This window comes from Polypterus senegalus, chromosome 12 (assembly GCF_016835505.1).
Source record: "Polypterus senegalus isolate Bchr_013 chromosome 12, ASM1683550v1, whole genome shotgun sequence".
NCBI lineage: Eukaryota > Metazoa > Chordata > Cladistia > Polypteriformes > Polypteridae > Polypterus > Polypterus senegalus.
This window is the reverse complement of record NC_053165.1, coordinates 111,429,195-111,444,338: the sequence shown is the minus strand read 5'-3', so window position 1 is coordinate 111,444,338 and position 15,144 is coordinate 111,429,195. Positions and strand designations below refer to the sequence as shown.

General features: G+C 37.6%; 1 protein-coding gene across 1 annotated transcript in view; it reads right to left on the bottom strand.

Moving 5' to 3' along the window:
* LOC120541537 (insulin-like growth factor 1 receptor) overlaps positions 1-15,144 on the bottom strand; it is a 384,927-nt gene that overhangs the window by 30,705 nt on the left and 339,078 nt on the right. The window contains exons 8-12 of the mRNA XM_039773260.1: positions 14,528-14,757; positions 12,292-12,459; positions 11,767-11,974; positions 3,416-3,705; positions 3,130-3,266 (exon numbers count right to left, since the gene is read on the bottom strand). Coding sequence (XP_039629194.1) covers positions 3,130-3,266; positions 3,416-3,705; positions 11,767-11,974; positions 12,292-12,459; positions 14,528-14,757 — 1,033 coding nt within the window. The remainder of the gene's footprint in view (positions 1-3,129; positions 3,267-3,415; positions 3,706-11,766; positions 11,975-12,291; positions 12,460-14,527; positions 14,758-15,144) is intronic.

Here is a 15,144-nt window from a genome sequence, read left to right as displayed (position 1 = left end):
TGGACTTGTGATGCTTTTCCAGAGCGTGGGCTTGGATGACTGGACAACAAAGTTGGTTGCCATGTGCACAGACAGGGCTGCTGTCAGCATTGGTATGTACAACAGCATTGTGCCAAAACTATGACAACTGGCTGTGGTGGGAGACTCTCTTGTGCACATTCTGTGCATTGTATACACACTGGAGAACTGTGCAAAATCTTGACACTGGCAACATTTTGAAGACCACATCTATTAGGTCTCAGAAAAAAATCTGACCATTGGAGAATGTAAGGATGAACTCATGGTGGCCACTGGACATTTTACTTCTGCTTGATAGTAAAGGCCACTACTGGACACACGCCAAGTCTAATACCAATGCTGACAAGGGCAAGACAAACTTACTCAGGGGGTTAATTGAAGAGTTTGAAAATGGATACGACTCCCTCAAGTCACATGATCATTTCTTAGTATTTGATCCTTCAACTTGTCCTCAGAAAAAGCAAGACCTCTACCATTTTGGCAACACAAGTTTGCACCATTCTTCAGAAATACTGCCACTTTGCAACTTGACAGGGACACCACAGTGAAAGAATGGATGTGCTGAAAGCAAACAGGAAAATGCTTGGCAGTATCCTCTGTGTATGACTTGGTCCACATAATAAATATAAGCAATCTATCATCAATATCATCCAGGTGGCTAAACTGTCTGTTACACTGCCTTTGAGCAGTGCAACCTATAACAGGGGATACTCACATTGTGTCTATCACATCCTTGCCACATAGCCCTGATGCATATTCACCTGTCAAAGACAACCATACAAACATTTGAATCGATATCAACTGTTGATCTGTGGATAGAGACAGCTAAGAGGAGGCTTAATGAGGGACAGGGAGGTGCATCGGCTGCATCTTTATTATCTATAATGCAGGAAGCTGAGGTAGACAATGAGAAGGACAGCAAGGAAGACTGCACTTACTAAAACCTTGCTACATACAGGGTGAGTACCAAACACCATCTCTTGGTACTCCCATGGGCAACTCACTGAAAAAGTTATGTGCACCCCTGTGTAATTGCAAGATTTTTATTCTCATCTTCTAAACCCAGTTCATTCAACAAAACGCCTCCTAGAAACTTCTTGCAAAAATTGTGAAGTTTTTGACACATTTTTAAACACAAAATAAACATTAGAAATAATATATACCTCAAAAATGAATCCTATTGAACCTCAGCAGGCTTGTTTAGAGAATTAGGTTATCAGAAATAGGTTTTCCTGAATTCTGCAAAATAATTTCTCAACTAAATCCCTCCAGTTGTATCATTAACCCATTCCAGGGTACAGGGTAAATAATACATTCTTATTTGGAAGAGACAGATCTGATCTCATTCAAGTGGTTATTGTAATATAAAATGAACACTTTTTCAAAGGTATAATGAAACAAGTGTGCTTTTATTCAATAATACAACTGAATAACAAAAAATTCTAATTCAACAAGATACCAAGAAGACATGATTTACCAGCATTTGTGTGTCTGTTTATATCCCTTCAGTAATATCTTTTACAGGTAGCAAAAATTTACATTGGGTGTTACAGACTCAAATTAAATGTATGTTTTTGTTACATTACTAGCCATCCCCCGGGGCTCCACCACATAGTAGTGAAACAGGGCAAACTTTAAAAATCAACAAAGAAACAGGTATCGCTAGCTAAACGGAGGCAAGGTACACTTCAAAACGTGGCCAGAGGTCACCAACACGAACAGAGGCTGGCACGCGAGTAAGGACATCCCTGCCCGGCTCCCCAATCCTGATGTCACGCTTCCCTTCCCCTCGGCCTGCGGCCTCTGTCTCAGAATAGCGTGAACATATTGTTCCTGCAAGCAATCTATGATTCTTAGTGCAATGAGAAAAGTCGCAAAATCAACTGGAATGTTCAGGCAAATTATAGAAGAAAACCCAATCTAAATCAATTAAGTAGTTCTCTCTTGAAAAGCAGACAGACATAGGATTTTATATATAGAGAGAGAGATGATAATAATAATAATAGCACCTTACTACTCAAAACGAGAAACACCTGGACTCGAACCCGTAACCCTTTGGTTATAAGGCAGTTATTCTTACCTCTGCACCATCCAAGAAGACATTTCAATTGTTTGTCGATTGACATTTGAGCTTGGGTTTTTAACTGATTGACAGCAACATATAAATTGAATGATTTATTTTTCTTTGGTTACATTCTTGAACAAATGTGCACATGTTTATTTGATATCTGGACTAAAGACTTCACACATTATACACTTCACATCATTATTAGTATAACATGGAAAAAGATTCTGTTTTAGTTATGTGTTGAACATTTCTTGCCTCACATTTACCCAGATTGTTGTAGACACAGAACATACATGACATGCATGTATTCCAAATAACGATATACTATTTACCCTAAACAACTCAAGGCACCTCACAACCAGACAGAGACTTGAGCTGGGAGAACTTCAGTTGTGTTGGTTGGGGAGGGGATAGCAGGCTGCTTGCTGCTTTTGCTGATTGACACATTTGCTAAACAAAGATGCTGATGAAGAGGTGCAAAGGAATTTAAGGTGGCCTGGCGTTCCAACGTTTTTCGTAGGCTTCAGGGATTTTAGTATTAACAATCCACATGAAGACTTGTGCATCAGCAGCGGATACCATTGGAAAGTTGTGCAGAAATTCTGAAGACACCAAGTGTTTGGAGTAAGGATCACTCAACAGCATGGCGACACATGTATCCAGAATCACACTTTTACCAATCAGTGTAAAATGACACCCTTGGTAAAAGATGCAATAAAACAGAAACTGTACCACATATTCCAAAGCACTTAAAAAGTGTTAAAATGTTGCAGAAAGAAGTTCTCTCACAGAATTCTTGTGCTGTTTTTTGGTTAATCAAAAACCTATGTTAATAGTGAGCCTGGCTTTGATATTCTGTTAAAAGTTTGCATGAAAAGACTTCTTTTCTTTTAATTGTAAAGCTTTGTTAACACAGAAAGCCAAACATAGACTAAACCTTTTTTAAAACATACATTTGGTTTTGAACTCCAACCTTTCCTTGCTCAATGCTTCTTTATTTTGTTAATGCTTTTCCTTTATACAAGAAATTAAAAGAAATTTACCTCAGAGTTCTGCCGATATTTAACCTCATACATTAAGATGAGTCCATTAGGATTGACTGGCTCATCCCATCTGAGATAAACACTATTATCTTCTCCGGCTGCCCAATTTACAAGTCCGGGAATGTCATCTGCTTTGTCTGGAAGATGGAAGTTACAGAAAACGTCATCCCTTCCCATTTAGATTAAACAATTCCTAACCTGGCAATAGGAAGTTATTATTTCAAGACTCATTCCCATTGCACAGGTGAACCCAACATGAAACGGGCCAATTTCAGCCATAGCTTACCTGCTGGTTTTGTTCTTGCGTACACAAAGTTGGCAGCACTACAGCCCCGTTCTGCATCATGGTTACATGCATGGATATCGATGCGGTACACAGTGAATGGCTGCAGATGTGAAATTTCTGTTGACTCCTTTCCATCAACCTTGGCCTCATACACTGGGTACTCACGATCTCTGAATTCTATTTCGGTAGAGTTGCCACCCAGATCTTGTAAGGTTGCGTTACCATCAATGCTGTGAAGCATGCTTGCATTGGTCACTGCGAATAAGTCCCTCCGTCGACGGTCAGGTGGCCTATAATCATCAGATGGAAAAAGACAACACTTTACTCAGTGAAGATGATAAGTACTCATGAAGACTGGACAGAAGCTTTGATGGAATCCACTGAGCAAAAGGAAAGGAAAAAGCAAAGCTAGTTTGGTGGGTGAAGACCTGGCCTAAAGAGGATAGCAGCAGAAGCTATAAGCAATGGAAAAAAGAGTCACAACCATGTCCTGCACTTCAGAAAGATCTCTCTGTTTAGTAAATACAAGAGCCAGCTGGATCAGGATCACTTTGTGTTTGACCTCCCAGTGTGCTCACCTGTTTCTTTGGAAAGGATTTAATGTTTAAGAAAGGTAAAGCAGGAAAGGACAAGAAAGACACAAATAAATGGATTTGATCTCAGATTGAAATGAACAGCTGCCAACAGCATCTTGATGATTATCTCAGAACAAGACAGATTGTGCCATCTGAAAAGACTTGTTGCTGTTGTTGAGGAGCCTCCGTAGGTGCATTTACTAATTCCTTGCAAAGAAGAGACTACTTTATTTCTGATATATGAAACACAAATTAACTACTTTGTTTCTTAATTTTATTGAACTGTATTAAGTTTCAGTATTTTATTTCAACTAATGCAACCTTTAAGCACAGTCAAAAGAGACTTATCGGTGAGTGCACAATAATGGGAGGTTTCTAACCTTTCACGAGAGATAACTTTATTGACTTGTCATCAGACTTAATTGCATTCTGGAATTACTACTATTAATAATAAAAAAAAAAAAGGAATAGTAGAGATTATTGAGTGCTCTTTATTTCATTACCTGGTAATAATCATCATCATAACATTTATACATCGCAGCCATCTGAAACACTTATAAAACTATTGGCAGGAGCATGGTAGTGAAAATTGCTATGCAAGTTTCTTTTACTTTTAGGATTGCAAAGAATGAACATTCTCATTACAAGCCTTTTTGCCTTTGCTCAAAGTTCCTCTTCAATGTTCACATGTTAGTGCCAATTTTTTTACATCTGCAGTGCCAGCAGCACTCATTTCAAAGTCAGAATGGGAGGCTGCTTGTGGAGATCTTTCAAGCAAATCTTATCCTATCTAGCACCCCCAAGTTACCTCTGCAATGTTACTTAAAAAATATAATTTCTAACTTCACTTATAAAGATATTCAGGGAAAACTTTACAAAAGCCTGCAGACTAACACTAACTACTCCCTGCAACCCATGAGATGAACTGACCTTCTTTCATCACCTTTACTACGCACATCACATGGTCATCATATGGCAATACAGGACTTCCATTTCCTTTGGGTTTGCACCTCACAGCATCACATCCAGGTTTCTTTATTTAAATTAAAGCTTTCACTTACGTAACTATTCTTCATTTCAGTATCTTCTCATTCAACACATGAGCTCCTAAGCAAGTCCCAGAAGTACTTCTCAGTTAACCACACTATCACACCGGACTTAAGTTCCACACACTCAATTAATATATCAAAGCATCCAGCTGGTATTTTAAGACACTGTCTATCACACATGGCATATTATGCACTTCTGAACCTTCCATCTAATGTTGTTCCTTCCTGCAGGTAAAATTTGTAATGTATTTACATTCAAGTAAGTTTTCCACATAAACACTCAATTCAGACACGTTATTATCCACATCATTGAAGTTAGCACTCTATTAACTACACAAATATCTTTAACAAAAAGGACCAGGGGATTGAGAGGTTGATGGCTGACAAAAGTATACTAATGCATAAGATTCTAAAACTTAAAGCAGACCCCATATGACAAAATTGAACAATATGAGTCCGAAGTGTAATTTCCACTTTTGGATGAGGAATGGTGATCCTTAACAGCAAGAAGCAGTGAAACTCAAAGATCACAGAAATTGAAAGGATTTACAAAGAAGAGTAAATTAAACAACAAAATAGAGTATCACTGTAAATCCTTCAAGGCACTTGTGAGATTAAAACAGAAAGAGGCCACCTTATTCTGCTAAAACTGCTCAAGGCACAGAAAGAGACTGCACTTCATTTTAGGCTGCAAAGACTGAGAAAACTACATGTTATTGGGGGGAAAAAGCCAAAAGAGACACACTGGAGAAGCACATTTTCTTATAAAGTAGATGGAAGAAAATACACTAAAATGTAAAGTGTCAAAACTGATTGGTAGGGAAATTTAATGTTACACACCATCAGATTAAGGCATAATATTCTTTATACAAGTGCATACTACACATGAATTTTAGCTCTGTCCCAGTTCATTATTGCGTTACTCACACAGCTGCTCAACTAAAAGCACCTAACAGAACCTTCTCTCCTATTACAAAAGTTAAATAAAGAGAGAAAGAAAAAAATACCCCTAATATGGATAAGAATAAGAGAAGACAGGTACTAACACAAGTGCAGGTGATGGGGTGAATGTGGGTTGCATTACAAGGTATATCCATGAAGAGGAATGCTGGCTGTTGCACTGTTCCAAGAGGTTGTGTACAAAGGGGCCAGTTAGACATATAGTTATGCCTTTTATGTTAAGTTATAACATGGTTGGAAAGAGATGTTAAAGGTGCTAATATATGATGAGGCTTGTTGTTTAAAACACTGTGTGTAAACATGATAAAATTTGTAGGCAAAATAATTTTTTGAGGAATAATTTGGATTTGGGAGACTGAGGGAGCCAAAAACAGAGCCTAAAGGTGGAATAAGAAGCAAACAAAAGAGTGAGAGAAATGGTGGTGTTGCTGGAGGAAAAATAATTCTTCATTATGTGTTGTGTGCGTGCGTGTGTGTCTTTGCTGTGCTGCCCCAGTTCAAAGTCAGAATGGGAGGCTGCTTGTGGAGATCTTTCAAGCAAATCTTTCAAGCAAATCTTATCCTCATATTGCCACACACATGAAGACAGTGAAAGAAATCATTTGAACGATATAAATTTATTGGTTTTGGGCTGACATCACATACTGGAAAAAAAAAAAAGTTTTATTAGAGAAAAAAAATTACAATTAAGAAACAAAATTAAACCGACTAAAATTAATGATGTAAAAATTCATAACACAAATGCACATCATTTCAGAACAATAATCAAACACAAATACATTTAAGTACAAAACAGAAAAAAAAAAGAACAAAAAAATAAACACAAGCAGAAGACATCGACGTAAGGCTCACAGCAGAACTACAATCACGTCAATGAAGTTAGGCAACATGGAAGCAGATCGATCAGCGCATCACACACGGCACGTGGCGAGTGGATAGCACATCATGGTGACGGTTAGCCGTGTGAGTGGCAGGGGACAGATATCTGACCTTACCTAGAACGACCTTTAAGAGATGTGTAAAGCTGCGCTCGTTTTGGGTCTCTGAAAAAATTAAAACATGGTCCTACATTTATTCAACTAAGGATACAGAAAGTAAAAAAAACACCACGGTAAATGTTCGAAGTCAAGGTGTTCATTTCTCTGTCACATTAAATAATGATTACTGTAAAAAAATGAGTAAATGACACAAGACTCATGCATCTCACCAACAATAAACTTCTTCGCTTGCTTGGTACCTGCTTTTCATAGATTACTTGCACACTACATGCATAAGGATGTCACATCAGGGATACATTTACAATTCACTGGTCAAGTTGGTAAAGATGGAACCTGCAAAGGAAGGCCCTCATTCACACCTGCCATCCAATTATCTTCTCTTCCATCTCACCCTGCATTGCTTCCACAGCTTCTTCTCATCCAGTTTACACTCTTGGGAGTGATGGTGCTGCATAAAAAGCGTGCTTAATAAATGAAGAGAGAGAAACTGGACCAAGGGAACACTGTGCCTTGCTGTGTATACATAACATTTGCTGTTATTTTCACACTAAATTAAAGAAACTGAACAAGAAGTGAGAAAAGGGAGAGGGGAAAAAAAAAATCAGACCTGCTAGTTTTACTGGACTTTTTGTCCTAACTTATGGGGAAAAAACAGGAGGAGTGAGGTTAAATTCGGAGTTACTATGAAGCAGAAATTAAGAAACGTTAGTCATAAAACAAGTCATTAAAAATATACATAGGAGGATAAAAAGAGTGATTAAGGCAAATACCATTTTAGAGTTAAAAAGAAAAAACAAGCAGAGACACAATGATCAAATGTATGTTAATTGCTTCATAACAAACAGATGCCAGTATCAGTATATGGCCATGAGGTTTGTACAAAGAACCTAACTTATGTTTAGAACATTTATAAAATATATCCAAATAGTAGATTTGCTACTTAAAAGCCAAAGGAAAGTTTCACAAAGTGCATTTCACTTTGATAGTGATAAGCTTTCCTTATATTGACAGTACAAAATTCTGTCACAACAAGATGTTACAGGGCTCAGGCCCAGTGTGAAATTTAAAGAGTTGACAGTAAACATGAACAAGACACATTCAGCAAACACCATCCCAGGTACCAAACTGTTTTTGTCAAATATAAGCTAGGAGATAGAAGTGTAGCAACTGGTTACAGAAAACCTATTCTTAAGAAAATTATTTTTGACTCTCAGTCTTAGAAGTGTTCCTATAGTTGTAAATGTGTTTTGTTCAAAGGTGAGCAGCAGAACCTGGTTAAGCCAATGTCATATATCAAGACTTCTAGTCGTGGGGTATATCAGATTGCAGTCACTGAACTTATCACCGATCTTGTCACTGGACCATGTTAACATAAATGACTGAAAATCTCAGTCAATGTCACATCTGCCAACTAAGTCCGGACCTTCTAGCCTAATCGTGCTCACCACTTTTTATTATAGCCAAATAGGGTGCTGCCTCACAAAGCCTGTGCTTCACAAAGAGTTAACAGAATCACAGGTACGGCAAGTCTTGGGCCTTTTTTCTGCATTTCATTTTGTAATCGTATGAAAAACATGAGGACATCAGAGAGATAAGCCTCCCTTTCTTTTTTTGAGGTTCAAAACATATGCGTTCCATGTCATTACATTCTATGCATTGTACTCTTCAAATGAGCATTCATTGGTTGTCAGCTCTGCTGCTCACACAGCCCTCCTCTTAGGTTAAAGACAAAATTAAACCTGCTTGATTTTATTATGGTAAGTTGCAGACTAGTTGGTCTCAGTTATTGGGAATGTTACCGCAGACGTGCTGCAGACTGCCTTCAACTTGATAAGATTACGTAAATGAAGGCAACAACTGATTGCTGGAAAAGTTTTCTAATGTGTCATAGGCTTTAAAACATGTCAACAGTGCAGGCTAGACATATCTTAAAAAGGATCAAAAAAATTAATTTAAAAATCCACCATGATGGTATGTTGAATCTGAAATATCTGAATTCATACTATATCTGAGAGCTTCCTGCCTGTCGCTAAAACAGAAAAAAAGAAAAATATGAAATCTCAGTAGCCTTGATTTAGGCCTTCTTGGTGAATGTGACAGTTGGCTAGGGCAGGGGTCTTCAATCACAGTCCTGGAGGGCCGCAGTGTCGGCAGCTTTTTGTTCTAACCCAGTTGCTTAAATAGAAAGCAATTCTTGCCAATAATTTAATTTCATGGCTTGTTAGTGCTTTAACTCTGCTTGTCAGGTCATTCTCATATCCTAAATTTTCTTCCCCTTTCTAAGGATATCATCCAAATGATTTTAAGGCTAAAATGGAGGAGTAATTCTCAGTCCTTCACTTTTTTCTCTTCACTTTCCCTCCAAGTATTTAATTAAACCAAATAGTGCATGATAAATACACACAGTTGTAAATAGAAACAAGCTAAATGGTGAAATACTGGTCTCCTTTGTCATTTGCACCTTATTGCTATTAAGGAGCCATTAAAAAACAATTTCATTGCTTGTTAGTGCTTCAACTCTGCCATGTCAGGTCATTCTCATATCCTAGATTTTTTTTTGTCCCTTTCTAAGGATATCATCCAAACGATATGAAGCCTAAAATGGAGGAGTAATTCTCAGTCCTTCACTTTCCTTCCAAGAATTTAATTAAACCAAAAGGTGCACACAGGTGTCAATGGAAACACACTGACTTGAAAAATATTGTTTTCTTTTATCATTTGTATCTTATTGTTAATAAAGAGCCATTAAAAACTGAGAACACAGCTGATTAAGAGTAAAATAAGCAATAAGGGTTCAAAATCTTAATGAGCAAGACAACTAAAGTGAAGCAGAAGTGTTACTTGAGAAATAAGTGCTTCTTATTAAGCAATTGGGTTAGAGCAAAAACCTGCAGCCACTACGGCCCTCCAGGACCGTGATTGAGGACCCCTGGGCTAAGATAAAAGAAACTTGAGAACTTGTTAGTATGCTGAATCAAGTTGTGTTGCTTTTTTAAAAACTCCCCACACACTGACGTTCCTAGCACTCAGTATTCAGTGGGGGTCCACAAGCTTTTGAAAGGTGCAATATAGACAACAGAAATACTAGCAATCAAAATGAAAAATGCTGTGCTAATGCACAGTGGTTATGAAGTGTTCATCTGCTTTAGCCCAAATTACTGTTGTATGCTCCTAAAGAAATCTGTTCAAACAGGCCACTTCTGCCAACAAACAATTATTAAACCATACCCCACACATCATAATTACCATCACAAGCAACTTTGAATTATATAAGCAGAATATTAATATCTGCAATGTTAAATAATGACAAGATTACACAATAGTTCAGACCTTCACTTCAGACTGAAGCCTCAAACAGAACCATGCATAAGAGACCGTTGCTGGCGTGTGTTTTTTTGTACTATGGTAACTACCATATATGGTTTTGCTACTGCTTTACAAAAATCAACAAATCAACTTAAATAAACAATGGGTGATTCAAATATTCCCTTACTATACTTCCCATCATTTTTTTTCCTCTCATAGCCTATACAGGCCATTTGAAAGGCCATTCGCTAACATCATTAGTATTCCAGATGGCTTCATAGTACATTTCCTGGCACATGTTCATTCTAAACAGCAGCTTTACCAAAGAGGAGAGGGAATTGGGCTGAAAATATTTCCTCCTCTTTCATCTGCTCTGTCCAGTTTCTGAACTTTTAAACTTCTTAGAAACTCTGTAGCACTTTAAAAAAAAAGCTTTCTTATTAATAACGCTTGTTGTCTTGGCTTCAGGGCTAGGCACAAAAACCTGCCACTTGGCTGTGTAAGAGAGACATGGCATCTTCCTTCCCTAGACAGCCAGATTAACTCTTAACAGCTCTAAAATGTAATGTTCTTAATTTCAGAGATTTCCAACCGTCGTATTTCCCCATAAAATTCCATTCATTTGCCTCTAAAAAGCAGCCTGGACAAATTATAGCTGTTTAGCCCATAACTTTGGATGTTCACACCTTGCAAACTGCCACTGCTACCAAAAACAAGTGAGAGTTAGTTGGAATGGAGGTTTAATTGATGAGAAGAGTTATATTACCAATATTTGACTGGCAGTTGGCATAGCAATCTGGAAATTAAAAATTACAGCCTTCAGCAGGATGAGATATAATTTAACAAACACGTTGTCCTGTAGAACAGCAGAAACCATATGTACCCCCCACCTCCAAATGTACTTGGTGAATATTTGCCATTTCATCTTTATACTAATTATTTAGCCAGATGAAGTTGAAATCAGCAGTTGTACCCTATTATGTAACATGGTGACTGGCTCAACAGTATGGAGTGCAGGATCAATAATTAATCAAGAATCTTTGGGATTTCCACAACTCAACTCCATAACACTGGGGACCTAACAGGTCCAGTCCACTATTTTAGGCTAATATTCATAAAACCCATCTGTGCATCAAAGAATGCACAAGAGGCACTGTACCAGGATAATATTCAGTTTGATAATGATAAATAAAACAAAGGACTGCAGCGAGGACTAAAACTGTAACCATATGAAATATGTCATTTAATAAACTAGAAAACAGAAGCACAAATAAAATCACACTTCGTATTCATTAAGAAAGTATTCTAGTTTCTCCCTGCAATTGCAGGAATTGTGTTTTCTTTCTGACTTAACATTAAATAGCCTCATTATTACCATCCAATGGCAGTAGCAGAAAGCCTCAGACTTCTATGGGGCTGAATGTCTGTGCTTAAAGGACGAGTGGAATCCCAAGAGGACATACCTGGGCACAAAAATAGAGTTGTGTAGGAAGTTCTCAAAGGCTTTGCGATAGGAGGCATCCTCTGCTTCTTTTTCAATCTCTGCCACTGTTTTAGGACAAGGGCAACAGGAGCCCTTGTCCCCTGTTTGTGTGTCTGACTTGGTAGGCTTCAAATCCTCTTCAGCATCAATAGCCCCATTTGCAGGTATCCTAACAGGTGTTTTCAGTTCTGGAGTAAACAACAAAAAGCAATGGAGAGAAAAGTAAATAATGAGTCGCAGAATTAGAAAAAAAATATATGAAGTGAACATAATGCATTAAGAAAAATATTATCAAAATGAAATTGGGTGCCATATTTATGCAATAGGGAGTTCAATGTTTAAAATGTAATGTGATATCCTGATGCTCTTGTTGGCTATACTAGTCTGAATGCCAAGTACTTTTGAGTGCTGCAGGAATTAAATCTTTGAGAACTTTAGGGAAAAATGTAGTAAACAACCCTTGGGAAGCAAGAACAGTAGAAAATTATGGTCTGTGTTACCACACCTTTAGAACAGTAGTTGTGAAGATAAAGGTCCTTGTCCTCTGGCTGCTGCTGCCAACGGATGAAGTAGTAGGTTAAGTTTCCATTAGGATGAGTTGGGGGAGACCACTTCACTAGCAGCTTTGATGAAGAGTTGGAATAGGATCGTACATCTAAAGGAATTGAAGGCACTAAAAATGAAAACGAAGAAAACCATGAGAATCACAATTACACAGGTAGTCATTTTTGGACAAATATAAAAGAATGCAACAAAATTATTGTAAGTAATTAATATGTTCAAATGCAGCTTAAGGTGGTCTTGAATTAGAAAAGTATAAGATATAATCGTCAAAACTGTCACATTTGTGAAGTGTTTCAAACAAGGAACAGTGTTGCTAGAAATCAGGGACACCTATACAATAATAGTGTAGCAGTTGCAGGAACACTTAGATTTAAACTGTCTGAAGACGATGATTTCTTTACTTTAATGTGGGGACCCCAGAAGCACACCTAGCCTTGACCCAGCATGCACTCTCACACGGAGACACTGATAAATAATAATGACTATATTAATAAAAAAAATGAAAAAAGAAAATACAATATAAAACCAAAAAGCACATACGCAAAGGCTTTCCCTAGCTCCCCAACGGCAATAGTAAAGTACAACACTCACAACAAACATTAAAAATAAAGGTCCAAAATAGTCCACTATAGTAGATACAGATGATGGATGAGTGAATGAAAAACAAAATGAACAAATTTCTGAAAGCAATGCAGTGTTTTGTCCTTCCAGATTCCTGATGAGGCATGAGGATTTGAGGTGATTGTGAGTGTTCTCCAGAGAAAGATGTCTCCAGACAGCACAAACTCACACTATTAAGCAGGGAGAAGACAGCACATACATCCAATCCAGAAACTACAATCCAAGGTGGCCAAATTGTAGTCCAATTATGTTATGAGACATATTAACAAACAAACGGATGTTCACAATCCTCTTCCCCGCCTTTTAGGTTCCTTTTTAAAGGTCCCACTTGCCCAATCTTCTTTCTAACAGGCCCTGTGCCCTTCAAAGCTGTCTAATAGCGTTATACTGCTGGGCCACGGGGAGATGTAGGACATTTTATGTAGTGCTACTACAATATTATCTTTTAAAATATTTGAAAATGCACTAATCTGATTCACATTTCAATGCTACCAGCAAATTGATGCCAATGAATATGACAAAATCAGGGAAAGTCTGAAATCGCAAAAACAATTAGTACATCACAAAATTAATTACCCTCTGCATCAGTTTACAAGCTGCAACAGATGCACCAAACCAGGCAAGAATAAACCTTAGAGGAGAGCCTAAAAGGCACTTTACATTAAAAAGGAGATGCCTGATCTAGCTAGAGAGGTAACATATTTTTAAACAAAAAGGTTTTCCTATGACCTTCAGAGCCTTAAAGAGCTTACCAATAAATATCAATCTGTGCACAAAATAATAGCATATTCAAAAAATAAACTAAAGGTTACTAGCAACCTATCAAGAGCAGACTCCTGCACTACATTTAACTTATCTGTTGAATACCAGGTTAATACTAAGCTGTCGAAGACAGAACTAACTTGGTTTGCATTTACGATCATCAAGGAAAAAACATAGGCACAAATAAACGCATGACCTAAGTTTTCTATATCTGAGAACAGAAAAAATGTACTTTGAATAGATTAGTCTAATTCTTTAAAAAATGACAGATGATCCTAATAAGGACTGATGAGCCTCAAACTGATTGTAAAGCATGGTGGTGGTGGTGGTGGTAGCACTATGGTTTTTGTGGTTGATTTGTTCTTTAGTAGCTGGATAACTTGCCATCATTATGTTAAACATGAATACCCAGAATGTAAACAGTTTTGAAAAAAGCCACATCAAAAACAAAATCCAAACCCATTGAAATTATGGGGTGACCTGCTGGAAAGCCGTTAAATCTGACATAGTTGAAGCAATACTCTATGGGAGCATGGGGAAAGATTCCCCTACGTTGATCTGCAGTTACAAAAAAATATATATATTAATACTTCCAAAGGGAAGCAAACATCAGACATGGAACAAGAAAATGCTGACTTTTGAATACAGTTAACACTACAATGCTCAGTGTTAATCGTTATAATAGGTTACCTTAATCTATAGATAGCCCTGAAATATGGAGAAGACTTTCCATATGATCACACGTGTTAAAATGTTAACATTTTCTGAAGTAGATATACATTTTGTAATCCTACCTGCTGCACTAGTGCGAACATAAATCACTTCACTCTTTGCTCCATAGATATGTAAATCAGTCAGGGTGGCTGCCTTGACAAATATTGCATACTGAGTCCAGGGAGTGAGACCACTTAGCAGAATGCCAGGATCCTTGTTCTTTTCCTTGGGCAAGTCCACATCCACCATATTCCAGCTATTTGTTCCACAGCCATCCTGACCATCATAATCTGTAATGTTTTTAAAGGGTCTGTGAAAAGAAAGTAACAATTGAAAGGTTAACCTCTAAAAAAAAAATGGAGCCCGTGTCAAGACTGAAGCTTGCTTGTCCATGTCAAGAAAATGTTGTTCTTGTTATAATAATATTTTGAGTACCATAAAAATGAGCTCACCATGATTAATGTTTCAATAGGAAATTCCCAAGGAGGTACTGTATCATTACTTTAACCTAGCCATTATGTGTGATTGAAGCCAGAAAAAATCTGGCACAACAATAGCTCTCCATACAGTACGGGGGATAATAGGGAATGATACAGGTACAATAAATCTAAAGCAGTGCATTGAACGCTACTTCCAGAGCCCTGTTAAATTTGCCAGTAGAGATGAATATACCACCTAACATCAACCATACAGTACT